Source organism: Nelusetta ayraudi, unplaced genomic scaffold, assembly GCF_046127955.1.
Source record: "Nelusetta ayraudi isolate G7.1 ecotype Tasmania unplaced genomic scaffold, CSIRO-AGI_Nayr_v1 ptg000094l, whole genome shotgun sequence".
In the NCBI taxonomy this organism is placed as follows: domain Eukaryota; kingdom Metazoa; phylum Chordata; class Actinopteri; order Tetraodontiformes; family Monacanthidae; genus Nelusetta; species Nelusetta ayraudi.
In genome coordinates, this window is record NW_027466144.1 from 234,990 (window position 1) to 249,442 (window position 14,453).

At 49.8% G+C, this 14,453-nt stretch overlaps 1 protein-coding gene and 1 long non-coding RNA gene across 2 annotated transcripts; both read right to left on the minus strand.

Moving 5' to 3' along the window:
• Positions 1-572: 572 nt before the first annotated feature.
• Positions 573-8,642, minus strand: abcd3a (ATP-binding cassette, sub-family D (ALD), member 3a). Its single transcript, XM_076047355.1, has 23 exons — positions 8,491-8,642; positions 7,623-7,659; positions 7,430-7,528; positions 7,068-7,156; positions 4,963-5,032; positions 4,563-4,660; positions 4,363-4,486; positions 4,199-4,255; positions 3,946-4,088; positions 3,763-3,832; positions 3,609-3,678; positions 3,394-3,491; positions 3,206-3,297; positions 2,969-3,060; positions 2,813-2,873; positions 2,663-2,726; positions 2,450-2,527; positions 2,292-2,357; positions 2,112-2,201; positions 1,909-2,028; positions 1,712-1,816; positions 1,393-1,449; positions 573-1,289 (listed from the first exon to the last, which is right to left on the minus strand). Exons 1-23 carry the CDS (start codon positions 8,598-8,600, stop codon positions 1,212-1,214), a joined length of 1,968 nt encoding a protein of 655 aa, XP_075903470.1. The 5' UTR covers positions 8,601-8,642; the 3' UTR covers positions 573-1,211.
• Positions 8,643-10,797: 2,155 nt separating this feature from the next.
• LOC142902485 (uncharacterized) lies at positions 10,798-13,116 on the minus strand. Its single transcript, XR_012929098.1, has 3 exons — positions 11,959-13,116; positions 10,949-11,730; positions 10,798-10,869 (listed from the first exon to the last, which is right to left on the minus strand). It is a non-coding gene; the product is annotated as an uncharacterized LOC142902485 (long non-coding RNA).
• Between the last annotated feature and the right edge of the window lie 1,337 nt (positions 13,117-14,453).

The following is a 14,453-nucleotide window of genomic DNA, read 5'->3' on the forward strand; positions in this document are numbered from 1 at the left end:
CGCGCACGCAGACACAGATTCCATACAGACGACTTGTTCAAACTTCACCGCCATGAAATGTAGGGAAAATAAAGAAAAGGGGAAACAAAAGTACGAGTTTTCCACAGATATGAAACCTTCCACGTGCAATACACGTCGGCAGAGTAGAGGAGCAGAAAAGAATGTCAAGTCTTGCAGCGTTTTGTCAGTGCAGAGACACAGCGGTGTTCCAGACAACAGAGTGGCAGCAAAGCAGCCTTGGCAAAATATATTGTTGGCAGAGAAACCCCTCCTCCTACTTGTCTCAATACTCTGAGAGTTGGTGTGTCCCCGTCAGCCACCGCCACTCAACACAGCGCCATGCGGGTCATGTGACCACGGGCCACTGCTCCTGCGGTGGTCACAGGTCACCGCCGCACTTTGAGTGGATGCCACCGCTGGAGCGAGACTCGCTTCAATCTTCCTCCCTCCCAAGGACGGCAGGAGAAACATCAGCCAGTGGTGTGAGTGTGTTTGGATGGCTACAGTGTGTTGTAGAAAATCCATATTGATAAAAAAAAAAAAAAAAAAAAAACAGAACCAGCGACAGCTCAGCCAGGCACAGTATTCATCTTTCCTTCATTCATCATCATCATCATCAAGGGTTTAGTCATTTCAAGATCAACTGTTGCTTTAATAAGGCAGAGAGGAGAACTGCTTGTCTCAGTATTAACGCTGTTAACAACACAAGAACACTACTTAGTACATCACACCACTAACTGCAGGACGTGATCTCACTGTCTCAACTCATCATATGCGCCGACGTGATTAATGTAGTGACGCAGACGCCTTGCCTTACCGTGACATCACAGTAGGGGGCAGAAAGATGACTGTGTGCGCAGTATAAATTAACTTACGGAATCAAAATGACAATTGGTACCTAACTGGACATGAAATAAATAATACAAAGAAAAAAGGTTTTCTATGTGTGATTAAAACAATTGTTTTCTAGTTAAACGTTCATTTTCTGCCTTGAGTGCACTGGACTAAAGGAGCAGAGCCGAGCAGAGCACCAGTCAGCTCACTAGTGCTGCAGTCAGCTCACTAGTGCTACAGTCACCAGTCAGCTCACTAGTGCTGCAGTCAGCTCACTAGTGCTGCAGTCACCAGGTAGCTCACGAGGGCACCAGTGAGCTCACTAGTGCTGCAGTCACCAGTCAGCTCACTAGTGCTGCAGTCTCCAGTCAGCTCACTTAGGAGCCAAACTCCACCGTCTCCTCCGTGATGGGCTTGAACTCGTAGCTCCCCCGTCCGTCCATGTGGAGGTAGTACTGCGAGACGGGTCAAAAACAACAGGTTAAACACTGCAGAGGCGGCAGCAGAAGTTGCATTTTTGAAAAACCCTCAGTGAAGTAGAAGTCGTGGCTCTCTTACCTCATGGTGCTTCCACAGAGACTTTCTGTGAGACACTGTGAACAGAGTGATGCCCACCTGCAGGAAGCAACAGCAAAACAGAGGAAGAGAAGATATTTGAGTGAATCGAGGTCCAAGTCAGCAAGGCCCTGTGGGCAACCGCCCAGGAGGGTAGCTTTCATTTATGGACTTTCTGAACTATTTTAGTGAAATGCCAGAAGTGCTGTGACACTGTGACACTGTGATACTGTGGTTGTGGTTGCGGGGTTGCCAAACCAGCCAGTAGGAGGCCTCTGCAAGTCAGTTTGAAGCCAACCATGAGTGTGCAGTGCAGCCGTACCGTCCTGCAGTGGCTGTAGATGTAATCCTCCACATCTACGCTCACCGCGCTGGTGCACTCGTCCAGGATGGCAAACTGTGGTTTGTGGTAGAAGAGGCGGGCCATCTGCACGACACCACACAAACGATAGTCACAATCGCCGCATCTGCTCTGACGAATCAACAGGGGGCGCTGTGGCGCAAGCGTTTAGTCCTCACAGCCATCCTCTGTTTCTCTCCCCCGCTGAGGACGTCCATCCAGTCCTGGACCGAGTCCCAGCTGCCCTCCCTCTCCAGGATGTGACCCAGCTGGACCTTGTCCAGGTACTCCCTCAGCACCTGCAGCCAGAGACGGCAACACATGAACAGCTGAAGCAACATAAAGAGTCAGAGATCCGACAGAAATAGAAAAAGGCTCTCGCCTGGTCGGAGATGCCCTTCTTCATCTGCTCATCATGAGTGTCGGGGTAGATGACCTGATCCCTGAGAGAACCCAGAGTCAAGTAGGGTCTCTGTGCACACACACAAAACAAACACGTTAATAAGACAGAAGGTGCACGAGTGATTCAGTGCGAGAGGCAGGACAGCAGAGGGATTCTAACCTGTGGGACGTAGAAAAGTTTCCCCCTCTCAGGTTTGGTCAGGCTTCCGCCAAACAGAGGCCACAGCTTCATGGGCAAAAGAAGAGACAAGAAATCAACCACCATTTGGCTACACACCAGTGCCTGGCTGCCAGAACCTTTGTGAAAGCATCTTGCACCTCTCCGAGGACTCTGAACAGTGAGCTCTTCCCACAGCCGTTGGGTCCACAGACGAGAACGTTGGTGCCGGATTTCACCTGCACAGAAGCAAAACAGCCACAAGACATAATAGGACACTTGTAAATTACTCTCTAATCACACGTGCACATATAAAATACTGAGAAATACTCTAAAAACAACTTGTGAACGGCACTTTGAGGTGAACATTTTACCTCAAAGCTGAGGTCTCTGATCAGGACGTCTCCATTGGGCGTGGCTAAGGGGGTGTGTTCAAACCTGTTGCATACCGGTGGAAAGTCATCATCACCAAGCAGGCGCAGAGAAGACGCCAATATTCACATTAAATGGAGAGAGAGACTTACTTGATGACGTTGTCTCTGTTTATAACTCTGCCACTTCCTGGTACCAGCGCCTCCGTGGTGTCTGGGTTCAGGGTGATGACAACAGCCATTCAAATAAGTGGCGGGAAAAATGTGAGTTGACCCGCACACCATACACACACACACACGTGGACACACCTTTGTCCTGCTGAGAAACCATGGTGCGTTGGTACCTCCCAGCGTTGAGATCCTTCAGGACCTTCATCAGTTCGGTGATGCGAGCGGTGAAGCTTCAGGGGGACAAAAAACCAAGACACAATTCAGCGCATTGGCCTGATTCAAACTGCGTCCAGTGGAGTCGTAAGCTGCAAGCTGCAGGTTTTACTTGAAGCGAGGTGCAGCTTCCCGCCCGGCTCGCTGCTGTGTGTCACTCACCCGGAGAGGCGGGTCATCTCTCGGCCAGCCAGCACGATCCTGCCCAGGGCCTGAGACATCCTCAGCAGCATCCTGCCGCTCTGGTAGTACTCCTGCAGCACAAGCACCCCACACCTCACCGATCAGGCTCTGCAGGTTGCTGTGTGTGAGTGTGTGAGTGTGTGAGTGTGTGTGTGTGTGTGGCTGACCTCCAGCAGCTCAGAGTGTGAGCTGTGCAGGTATCTGGGGTAGGACAGGTTGAGGAAGGGCCTGCTGACCACCAGGTAGCCCACCACAGTGGCCACGTCTGCTCAGGAGCAAAGACGGTGCACAGGGATGAAGCAGCGCTCTCCTCAACACCGTCACTGCATCTTTTATTATCCAGAAGCTTCACCGCTGAAGCCGTCCACTCAGTGTTACTCACATTTGGCAATGATGCTGTCCACAAAGCCCATGGAGAAGCGGAAGAAGATGAAGTTGTGCAAATGGTCCACCTGCGTGACAGAAGCACGCTTTTAACCAAGACTCGTGCGCAACTGTAGGTGCACAACTGCAGTGCGAGCGCGACTGTGACCCACCAGCTTCTTGAACGTGGAGTGGATGGTCTGCTTCTCTCTTCTGTTCCCGTTGTAGAACGCAATTTCCTCGCTAGAAGGAAAAACAAATCACCAAATCAAGGAGCAGAAGCTCTCCATTAGCGCGTCACTCCACTCTCACACCACAGCCAGCAGGGCGGCGCTGTTCTGCAGCCGTGGCCTCACCTGTTGGTGATGAGACGAGAGTTGACGTAGCGGTACTCGCCCTCGTAGCGCTGCTCAGTCACCGTCATCTTGCCGATGGGTCTCCTCAGCCTGGTCAGGAAGAGGCCGGAGAGGAGCAGGTAGGCCATCATGATGGTCGGGCCCTGGAGCGAGGACATCACAGGGACAAGCAGTGAAGCAGGCCACACACACACACACACTAGAGGAGCTTCAGCACGATCAGGACAGCAGGGCACAAAGTTGATCCATCTACCTGGGCACCGATGGCACTGGTGAGCTTGTAGATGTACAATCCAATGTCCAGGAGAGGCTGCAAGACACACAGAGAGCAAAGTTACAACAGGAGCTGCAAAAACCAAGACCAGGTGGGACACATGCAACACCACTGTGACCAGGACAGCGGTGAGAAGACGGCACCTTGCTGAGGTTGGAGTAAAGGTCCACCACGCTGTTGCAGAACTTCTCCACGTCCTGCGTCAGCAGCTGGTCTACGTTGGCTATCCGGTTGTCCAGGTTGCCCATCTTGTAGTAGGTGAAGCCCCTGCAGCAGGGAGGGCGGAGTTAAGAGACCAGGAAGACGCAACTCTGGGAGGTCGTCGGCCAGCTGCGCTACTCACTGCAGGTATTCGTCGTACAGCTTCTTGGTGAGCCGCTCACGGAACCTGAGCTTCAGCTCGTTCAGACCCAACTTCAAGAAGTTGTTCACCAAGGCGATCTGGAAGGAGTCAGTCAGACAACACGGTGACCCGTCTGCTTTTGAAGCTGGGTATGTTTGATGACAGAACAGAAGATTTACAATGAACTATTCAAACATGTGTGCAATTCAATGTAGCTTTAAAGATCCCGTATTTGACTCATTTTAAGAGGTTTTTAAATCCAGCAGCCACACTCAATTCATTTTTGCAAAGGGTCACTAGACACCCAGAAAACTAAAAACCACCATAAAGCATATTTTTCACAGTATGGGATCTTTAAAGAAGTTTTGCAGACAAGGTTCGGGAAGACGACGACACTTACAAGCGGCATGAATTTGACAAAGCTGAGCAGGCAGGTCTTGAAATCTTTTGTCGACCGACCGATAATTGCACTGCAAACCAAAACATGCGGAAAGATGAACAAACAGGCCAACAAGACGAGAGAGTTTAAGATGATCAAACATCACTGCAGCCATATTTAGAATTGACCACATCAGCTGCAAGACTCAACATCAGCTATTTGCACCGGAGGTCGGGACAACTTCAAGAGTTGCGGCTGCGTTTCTCCCTGCAGCCTCTGACTGCCGGGTGTCCAAGGAGGCGCCAGTTTGTCCAGAACAGAGCGTCCAGCTAGCACACTAGCACAGGGACAATTAGGGCTGTCCCGATCCCATATTGATATCGGATATCGGTCCGATATCAGCCAAAAAAGGAATATGGGATTATATCGGACGTCGTCTTAAGTCTCCGATATTAACACTCCGATAGAAAGCAGTCCATTCTACTGCGGGGAAATAAGAATCTCCACATCATGCTGGGACTGCATGGTGGAGGAGTCGGGGTCATCACGAGTTTAGTTCACTGACAATATTGTTTTGTTGTTTTTTTTTTTGTTCCTGCTCTCAGTTGTTTTCAGAATATACGAGCAGTAAACTTGCTTATTTGTTTTGAATTGTTTGCACTTATTTATTATTATTTGGGTCATTGTTCACGGCCTCCTGATTTTTTTTTTTTAATTTTATTGATTTTTTCTATTACGCAGTTTTTAAAAAAAATAATTGTTAATAATAAGTGGTATGTTCTCCAATACAACTGTTTTCGACTCTTATTCTCTGTTTGAGTACTATCACTTGATGCTGCCTCCACTCCACACGACAGAATAAATAATGAAAATATGTTTCATTTGTAGCATGCTGATATCGGATTGATATCGGTATCGGCCGATATTCGAGGATGAAATATCAGTATCGTATCGGAAGTGAAAACATAGTATTGGGACAACCACTAACCAGCAGCCATGACTACTGTTTGCACCTATTGCTCACTGGACTGATCAGTCACGCCATGTAAACCATCACTTTCCCCCCCCCCGCTCCTCAATAATCCAAGTCATACATTTTTATTCCGCGTTGAACCTTCACACACTTTGATTTTGAAAGGCGCGGAGTCACCCTGCCCTCGACGTGTGCGTCTGCGTGTGTGTGTGTCTAAACAAACAGAGGGTTTCAGAAGCAAAGATTCAGGGGAGGCTTTAAAAAAAAAAAATTAATTTGTCTGACGCACACATTGCACAACACTTTCAACTGGGATTTGTCTGGAATGCAGGCAGGTTGGTCTGCCACCTGCGCCGCCACTTCCTGTCAAGTCACGCTTGAGTCTGTTTTTCTTCTTCTTTACTTTGCATTAAAATAAATCATTGAAAATGCCGTGTGCCGTCTTTGGCTTCACAATAAAAAAAAAAAAATCCTGTTTGATTCAGAAGATGCCTGCGTCATGCATGACAGCTTCTGAGCCTGCGTGTGGAGATGCTGTGATTGTCGGTGCTTCTGTTGAAATCCGCACACGGACGTCCTTGCCACGGACTGTTGGAAAACCTTGATCATTAACCGCGGCAGAGACGCGCTATCGCCTGTCAATGATCAACCACGGGGTCAACGTCAGGATCCTGCAGCATTGTCCATCGCTCACTCCTCCATTTCAAGCGCTCTTACATAAGCAAGACAGTCGACAGGACAGAAACTGGATACATTCTGTCTCTGAAACTGTCAAAGGGTTGTTCAAACTCTGACATTGTGATTGGTGTTTGAAATTCTTTTGCAATGGATGAAAAGCTCCGTGTGTGCACCCCGACTGTGCTTTTCGGGATCACGCGTTGGGCATGTGCAGCGCTGATAAGAGCGCGTCTGAGGAAAAGGCCGACAAATTAAGTCGGTCTTGTTAACATCTGCACACACACGAACATGACGCACAAGGCTTGACTGCGCTGGGTGTTTGGGGGCGTGGCCTCACAGGGCCCCTCTCGTGCAGAAGAAGGTGAAAGGCTGCTCTTTTTTTTTTATCAGTCAAGTCCTTGAGCTTGAGACTCCTTTATCTCCATCTGCATCCATCCAAGTGGGATATTTATCTATGCAAAATCAAGAGTCGCACCTTTCAATCATGGTGCCGTTCTGGATCATCCACACGTCACAGTAGGTCCGGGTCACCAACATGGCGGCGATGAGGAGGAGGAATCCGGTCTGCGGCCAGGAGAGAGTGAGAGAGTCAGTGAATCAGAGGAAGAGCCGTTCGTTCAGCCCTTTATCTTCCTGCCCTTCGCTCGGCCCATATCTAGTGAACCTGTGAATGACAATGACCACGGTGCGTGAAGCTGAACTAACTGTGTTAAAGGGCAACATTACAGCGCGTTCATCTCAACCAGACCACAGGAGCAATCCTGCACCCAGAGAGCCGCGCCGCTATCCGAGCCCAGCGAGCAGGCGCCGGACGGACCGGCTTCCATCATGTCGTACCTCCATGCAGAACAGGCGCGGCACCATGATGCGCATGATCCGCAGGATGCGGAGGAAGAAGAGCCTGTCGACCGCGGCTCGGTCCTTCTTGCCATCCTTCTGCGTGTGGAGAAACAATATGTGAGGGCCTTGACGCTGCGTGCGGGCAACGAGCGAGTCTGTCGTTCAGGCAGAGTGGGAGTCACGGCTGTACCTCAGTGTTGAGGACCAGATCCGGACTGATTTTCTTACTGTGAACAAATAAGAAGATGAATGGGTTGATCATGTCTGGGTTTAGCACAATGACAAAACACAAGCATCACGTCTCAGATTGTTGTTAAATGACTCACAATGTTGCAGTTACAGCCCGAGTCTTTGAATTTCCTCATATGTAAATCACTCCTGAACACGACTGGCAACTTTACGGCGTTTTGTAACGACCACAGTCACGTGATTCCAGTCTCAGCGGTGGAGATTTCATGTTTATGACGAGGAAATTAAGTGTTGTGTGTATTTTCGTCAACGGCTGAAGGGATGATTGATGAAGAACATGCACGTTTGACTGAATTATTGCATGAAAAATAGTTTGTTTATTCTTCGATCCGAGTGAGTGTTTTTTTTTTTTTTTTTTTTTTTTTTTTAATAAATGTGAAGGGACGTCATCATAAGTCACGCAACTCAACCGCATGAAGTCTCTCCGAACCAAAAAAACCTTTGCCGACGGTTCAAATCTGGTCGTTTCAAATGGACTGATTGCGTCACAATAGCCCCAAAGTTAGTGGTCAATCCCGAGGCTGCGAAACGGCAAACCGATGTTGTCGATGCAGCTCAAATGGAGCTCGACGCGTCTTTCTGTGGGCTCAGTGGAGGAAACTCGCAGCACCGAAGCAGGGCAGGCGGAGATCAGAGACTCGCCTGCGGCTCGGGAACAGCACCGAGTCGGCGGAGGCGGCAGGGAGACAAGTGTCACTTGTCAAAGTGGAGGCTAGCAGGTGATCGGCACCAGCGACCCGCGGTACAAACTTGCGGGAAAGTGACGAATCCGGCGAAAAACCCACGGAGACTCGCTCGGACTGACTCACCTGCCCTTCTCCGCGGAGCGTCTTCTCCTTTTCAGCAGGTACAGAGCCAGAAGCACCCCGGCAGCAATGGAGGAGTTCTTCCCCGTCACATACTTACTGAACGCCGCCATGATTCTGCTGCGCCTCCGCTGCGCAGGACAAGGGCATGCTGGGAGTTCTGCGGGCTCGCGACAGTTTTTTCTTTTTCTTCCTCGGCGTCTTTTCCTCGCAGATTCACTATGTCGCCCTCCAGTGGACACAGGGGTCGTTCGCCCTCTACTTAATAAATCAATAATTTATGAATTCATTTAATATCATATACACAATTAAAATTGCGTGTGTGTGTGTGTGTGTGTGTGTGTGTGTGCGTGTGCGCGCGCACAAACTCTCATTTGTAATCACTCTTTAGTCTCTGCTAAGAGGTTGACACAAACACTTATTTCAAATAAAAACTGCTGATTGCTGATGGATCATTGTCATTATTATTATTATTATTATTATTATTATTATTTATTTTTCTTTCGTCCATCTTGCTTGAAGCCATCCATTCGATACTCCTCCTCTCTCTCCATCCTCGTCTCACTCTCTCACTCTCTCACTCTCTGACTCAGTCAAGTGCTTGCAGGGGAAGATGCAAAGCGTGAGGAGCCGCAGGTAAGAGCAACTCTGTCTCTTTTTTTACCTGGAAGTGAGAAGTTTTTTTTCTCCTTTAGAGATTATATTTATGTCCGATCAGTCACCGTTCAGCTATGCATTTCAAAACCCAGCCGTGAGTTTGTTTGTTTTATTTCTTTCGAACTTTAGTGTAAATGGTTTAGCCAGGAATTACAAATCTAGACCAGTTTTATCTGAACTAGCTGTTGGCGTGCGCCCCATGTAAAATAGCTGGAAGCTTAAGATCACTGTTTCAGTAAAGTGAGTAACTTTAATTTTCCTTTTGTTGATGTTCAAATACTTTCTTTCTTCACGTCTTTTCCCTTCTTATCATTGTCATTTCATTGAAATATTCACTCTGAATGTCTCAGGATTAAAATATACTCCATGTGAGAAATGGAAGGGAATCTCTTCATTTACTAGGTAGAGCAGTCTGCTGTACCTTACATAAGAGTCTCACCTGCCTGCCGTGAGGTTAGCCCATTCAAACTCCATGCAAATGAGCAGTGAAGACAACCATGGAAACAGAGCAACACACTCATCCTGTTGCTGCCGCTTCTCCCTCACACCATCACTGTAATATATACAGTAGAACTTATCGTTAACATGTCGTTTCATAATATTCAATAAATCCACCTAAATACAACTTTTACTATTCAAAACTGTAATGATGAATGTGAAAAAAATACATGAATTGTATCAGAAGCATATGAAAGTTAGTTGTAGTGTGACTGCTGTCTTGTTCCTGCTTGGAGAGTGACTGCTGTCTTGTTCCTGCTTGTAGAGTGACTGCTGTCTTGTACCTGCTTGGAGAGTGACTGCTGTCTTGTTCCTGCTTGTAGAGTGACTGCTGTCTTGTTCCTGCTTGTAGAGTGACTGCTGTCTTGTACCTGCTTGGAGAGTGACTGCTGTCTTGTACCTGCTTGTAGAGTGACTGCTGTCTTGTTCCTGCTTGTAGTGTGACTGCTGTCTTGTACCTGCTAGGGTGAAGCCTCTCCGGGTCTCAAGTCATTTTGGAGCCGTCAGGACTGACGCTGCAACACTTGCACACGCTTGTTGGCATGCTGCTGCTGCTGCTGCCGCCGCCGCTGCTGCTGCTGCATGACTCTTAACCTGTCACCGGCGGCGCCATGGACATGCACGACCTGTGGAACGACGACCCGGAGTCTCTCTTCTTGGACCTGGGCTTCGGCTGCGATGAGTCCGATCTCTCCATGCGTATTCCAGCTCGTTTCATTAACTTCCAGTCTCAAGCCAACGGGATGAGCCTGCAGGTGTTTCTGGAGACCCAGAGGAACCGGCTGGACCTGGAGAACCCCGACGTCAGCTGTAAGTCTGCAACAGTGCTATCAGTGATAAGCAACAATTGTATGTGTACGTGGTTGTCTGAGTCTGACATACAAGTTCCTTTTTACTGCAGCTCTTTATTTTTATTTTAAGTTTTTCATTTCAGTTTTTTTGTTGTGTTTTGATTAATGCTCTGCTGCTCTTCTCAAGGTCGTTTCAGACAGGTGGAGGTTTTCCAGCAGGTGACCACGGCGTTCCTCAGAGCGCCCCAGAGGAGCGACCTGCCTCCTGAAGCGCTGGCCAGAAGGAGGCACGTCGGCACCTTGTTCAGGCGACTGGCCAGGAAGTCCCTCAGTCAAACTCTCCATAACACCGCTTTGCCCACAGCAGCTGGATCCTCTCCCTGTGGTTCACCACCGTGTTCGCTCCCATCAAAGATTCTCCAAGAAGAACTCACTCCTGATCGTGAAGAGATGATTGACTGTAGATGTGTTATAACAGAGCAGACTGCTTTGAGACCCCTGGAGGAGGTTCTCACCGTAGCCGAGTCCTCAGTCGGGGTTTTCATTCTGCACGACTGCCGACCTCACACACTCTCCTCCTCCTCCTCTTCCTCCTCTCTGACCTCGCCTGCTGATATCAATGCTCTCCTTGCGTCACCACCTCCCTCACTGGGGTGTCTGTTGAGCGTTGATCGCCCTCCGCCTCCTCTACGGCGCCTGTCCAGTCCTGACGGGAATTACTTAGAAATCCCGGCGCTCATGTCGCACGACTCCTCCCCCTCCCTCGCCATCACGTCTTCCTCAGTGAGACCTGCAGCTCCGATTGGTGGCTTAAAGAGTGAGAATCCTTCGTCACCTTCCCCCTCTGTTGATCCTGGTGACTCTGATGGAGATGCGGCCTTTCCAAAGGTCCCTGATTCCGTCTCCACTCTTCACCCTCGTACGAGCTTCCCCGCACTTCCTGAAATTTCTTCTTTGTCCGACTCCCCGTCTGGAACTGTGTCAACCTCAGAGTCAGAAGTGATAAGGAGAGCGTCTGAGGGAAATCCTGCCTCCGCTGCTGGGTGTCAGGAGTCAGCTCGGCCGCAATCGGCCGCATCTGTTGCTTATTACAGTATTACTAATTTCCACTACCCGTCCCCCTCAGTGTTGCCTCCACTAAACAAGCCTTTTCCCAGGCAGAGTGCAGAAAACACAGCAAATGAAGTCCTGGTTGAAAGCTCAGACAGTCGTCCACCAACCACACCTGCCGCGTACCAATCAGAAGTTGACCTGCCGGATGACATCACAGACCCTCAGAAAGACTCAGACCTCCAGACTGATACGAAACACGAAGGAAATTGCGTGAACCACAATGATGTCACACAAACTGCTAATTTAAACACAAAGAGCCACGACAGTCCGTCAGAGGCGTCCACATTTACTTCTGAAGAGAAGCCACAGTTGCTCACGAAAAGTGACAAACAGTCGTCCACAAATGCCAAACTGGAGGAGTTTGGAAGAATCTGTGTCTCCAGCGACTCAGTGCAGAAGCCTCATGATTCACCTGATGCCCCACGCTGGGCCACGCCCACCCAGACACCAAGTGGCGTCTGGGATGTGACGGAGGAGAGCAGCTGTGATCCAGACACTGACTCCTGGCTGGATGGTCCTGCAGGAGAAGGTGAGGGAGGAGGTGTGCTGCTGAGTGCAGTTCTGGAGCAGGCTGACACCGAGGGCTTGGTCTACTGGGCCGAACCCATCCGGGTGTCCGTCTGTTCCCCCGTGCACGATGAGCCGAGCGGCTGTGAAGACCCTGCTGATACTGCACACATCGCATCTCCTCCAGATGTATCCAGTCACTCACCTCGGCCGCAGTTTGTGGAAAACGACGCAGCTCTTTTCTCCGACACTGCGTCCTCCTTCATCCTCAACCCTTTAACATTCCCATCGGCCGTACCGAGCCTCAAGTTCTCCAGCTGCTCCCTCCCATCGTCCCTCTCGTCCCACATTGCCCACAGAAGAGACGTCCCCTTCGCCGCGAGGTCTGAATCCGCTGTTCTGTCCGGCCTCTTCGCCTTGGACACTTCGACTCCGTTTCGTGCCGTGCAGTCGTGGACGGAGCTGCAGATTCAGAGACACACGGCCACGCGACCAGCACACAGTACAGCAGGGAAGCCCCATGACGGGGTGCACAGGAGGAGGGGTGGAGACGGCGTGAAGGTCTGGAGGAGGCGGAGACAAACAGCACCGGCGGCGTGGGACTGTGTCTGTGGCCATCAGCGCACCAACGGCAACCAAGAGGGTGTCAGTGAGAAGCAGGAGGTGGGAAAGATCTCGGTGAGGGACAGCAAACTGCCGGCACGGTGTCTGTCCTCCAGGCTGAGCAGAGCACCTTTGTGTGTTTCCTCCACAGAGCTCCCTGGCTGAGCTGCAGGAGATGACGCGCTGTCTGCGCCACTACTGCTCCGTGTTCAGCAGCATGGAGGAGCAACTGTGTGAGGAGCAGGCCGAGTCCTACCAGCTGCTCTCTGAGCAGGACAGGTGGGTGGGAGGACTCAGGTCTGCTCTGCAGACCGTCAGAATAAAACAATATTTAAAAAATATTCAATATCAAGGAAGTCAACATGACAGAAGAAAATGTGTGAAAATGAAGTCAAGGGTGAAAGTATGTTTAATGGAAAATATAACAGCTGTAGCAGCAAACAAGAGAGAGGTTTGTTGTTTTGTTGGACATTTAGCCTCAGAAGAGATGAGCCAGAGTTTCCCTCTTTGCAGGCTTAGCAAAGCCAGAAGTCACGATGAAATACATATTAAGACTGCAATTTGCAGTTATATTTCAATGAATGTTTGCCTGCAGCTCCTGTTTTTGTCATGACAAAGCCCTGGCTGCAGCCCCGCCTTCACCTCTCTCTCCACAGAGAATGATGACGACTATGTAACTGCCAGTGTGTGTGTGTGTGTGTGTGTGTGTGTGTGTGTGCGCGCGTGTGTGCGTTTACAGACGCAACCTGTCGGACATCGAAGCGTTGAGACAGGCTGTGAAAAAGGAGGCCGGAAGTCTGCGGACGCAGCTGAACGAGCTGGTGTGCCACTATGACGAGAGCCTCCAACAGGTGAGAGACGTCGTCACTGGTGCGTTTACCTCCAAACATCCAGTCCAACAAACATGGCAATGAATGAATATTTCCCCGGAGCAGAAGATGCACCGGCTGTTGGACGAACAGTCTCAGTCCTGCTCTCAGCTCAGAGTGTCTGTGGCTGAGACACTGAGCCGCACCCCCAGCAGGTCCGTCGCCACCCAGTGCTGCCTGCTGCCGCGGCGCCACGCCGGCGGCCACGCCGCATCTCCAGAGGGCCGTCGGAGGAGGACCCCAGAGAGTCACTTCCTGGGTCCGACTCCCCCGAACGGCTCCAGCCAGGTCCGACTCTGTCTCGCGACTGAGATCATCGACTGCAGGGGAAGCAGCTGAGCTTCATCTTTCTGTAGCTCTAAACTGCCATCTGTCTCGACCTGATGTGACCTCTGCACTCCTCATCCTCAACTTTTGATTCTGTTGTAAATACGCCACTGGAGTATTAGCGTCTCGTGACTAAAAGGGAAAAAAATAAGCTGATGTTATTCAGTGGCACCTTAATTCTAAAGGTTTCTGGTCTTTTAATTTTCATTTTAAGTTCTGTGTTCTTTGGCTGATACTAATTACTGGTTAATAAAATAAAATAAAAATGTTGAAGACATAAAGTCATGAGTTCATCCTGTGCTTCGTGATCCCACAATGTTCTTTATACCAAATGCCACTTGAGTGAATTAATGAATGTTGAACAACATCTCTTCCTGTCTTTTGTGTTGACGTGTTATCAAAACACCGTCGGTGGTGTTGAACTGCAGAGGTTTGCACTCAAGACTGGGACACACATCGGAGCAGGATGGAGCAACGAGCAGGGTTTAAAAAAAAGATCATCCTTCAAGACTTGAAAAGGGCTTTTGTCTGAGCGGAGCATCAGAGCCTCTTGGAGTGTTTTGCTCTTGAATAATTTCACATCGTGCACAAAAGGCACGTA

Coding starts and splice junctions, on each gene's coding strand:
- abcd3a (XM_076047355.1), bottom strand. CDS start 8,600: ATGGCGGCGTTCAGTAAGTATGTGACGGGGAAGAACTCCTCCATTGCT. Junction 7,157..7,429: donor CGCGCCTGTTCTGCATGGAG/GTACGACATGAT, acceptor TCCTGGCCGCAG/ACCGGATTCCTCCTCCTCAT. Junction 4,089..4,198: donor CCAGTGCCATCGGTGCCCAG/GTAGATGGATCA, acceptor TCCTCGCTCCAG/GGCCCGACCATCATGATGGC.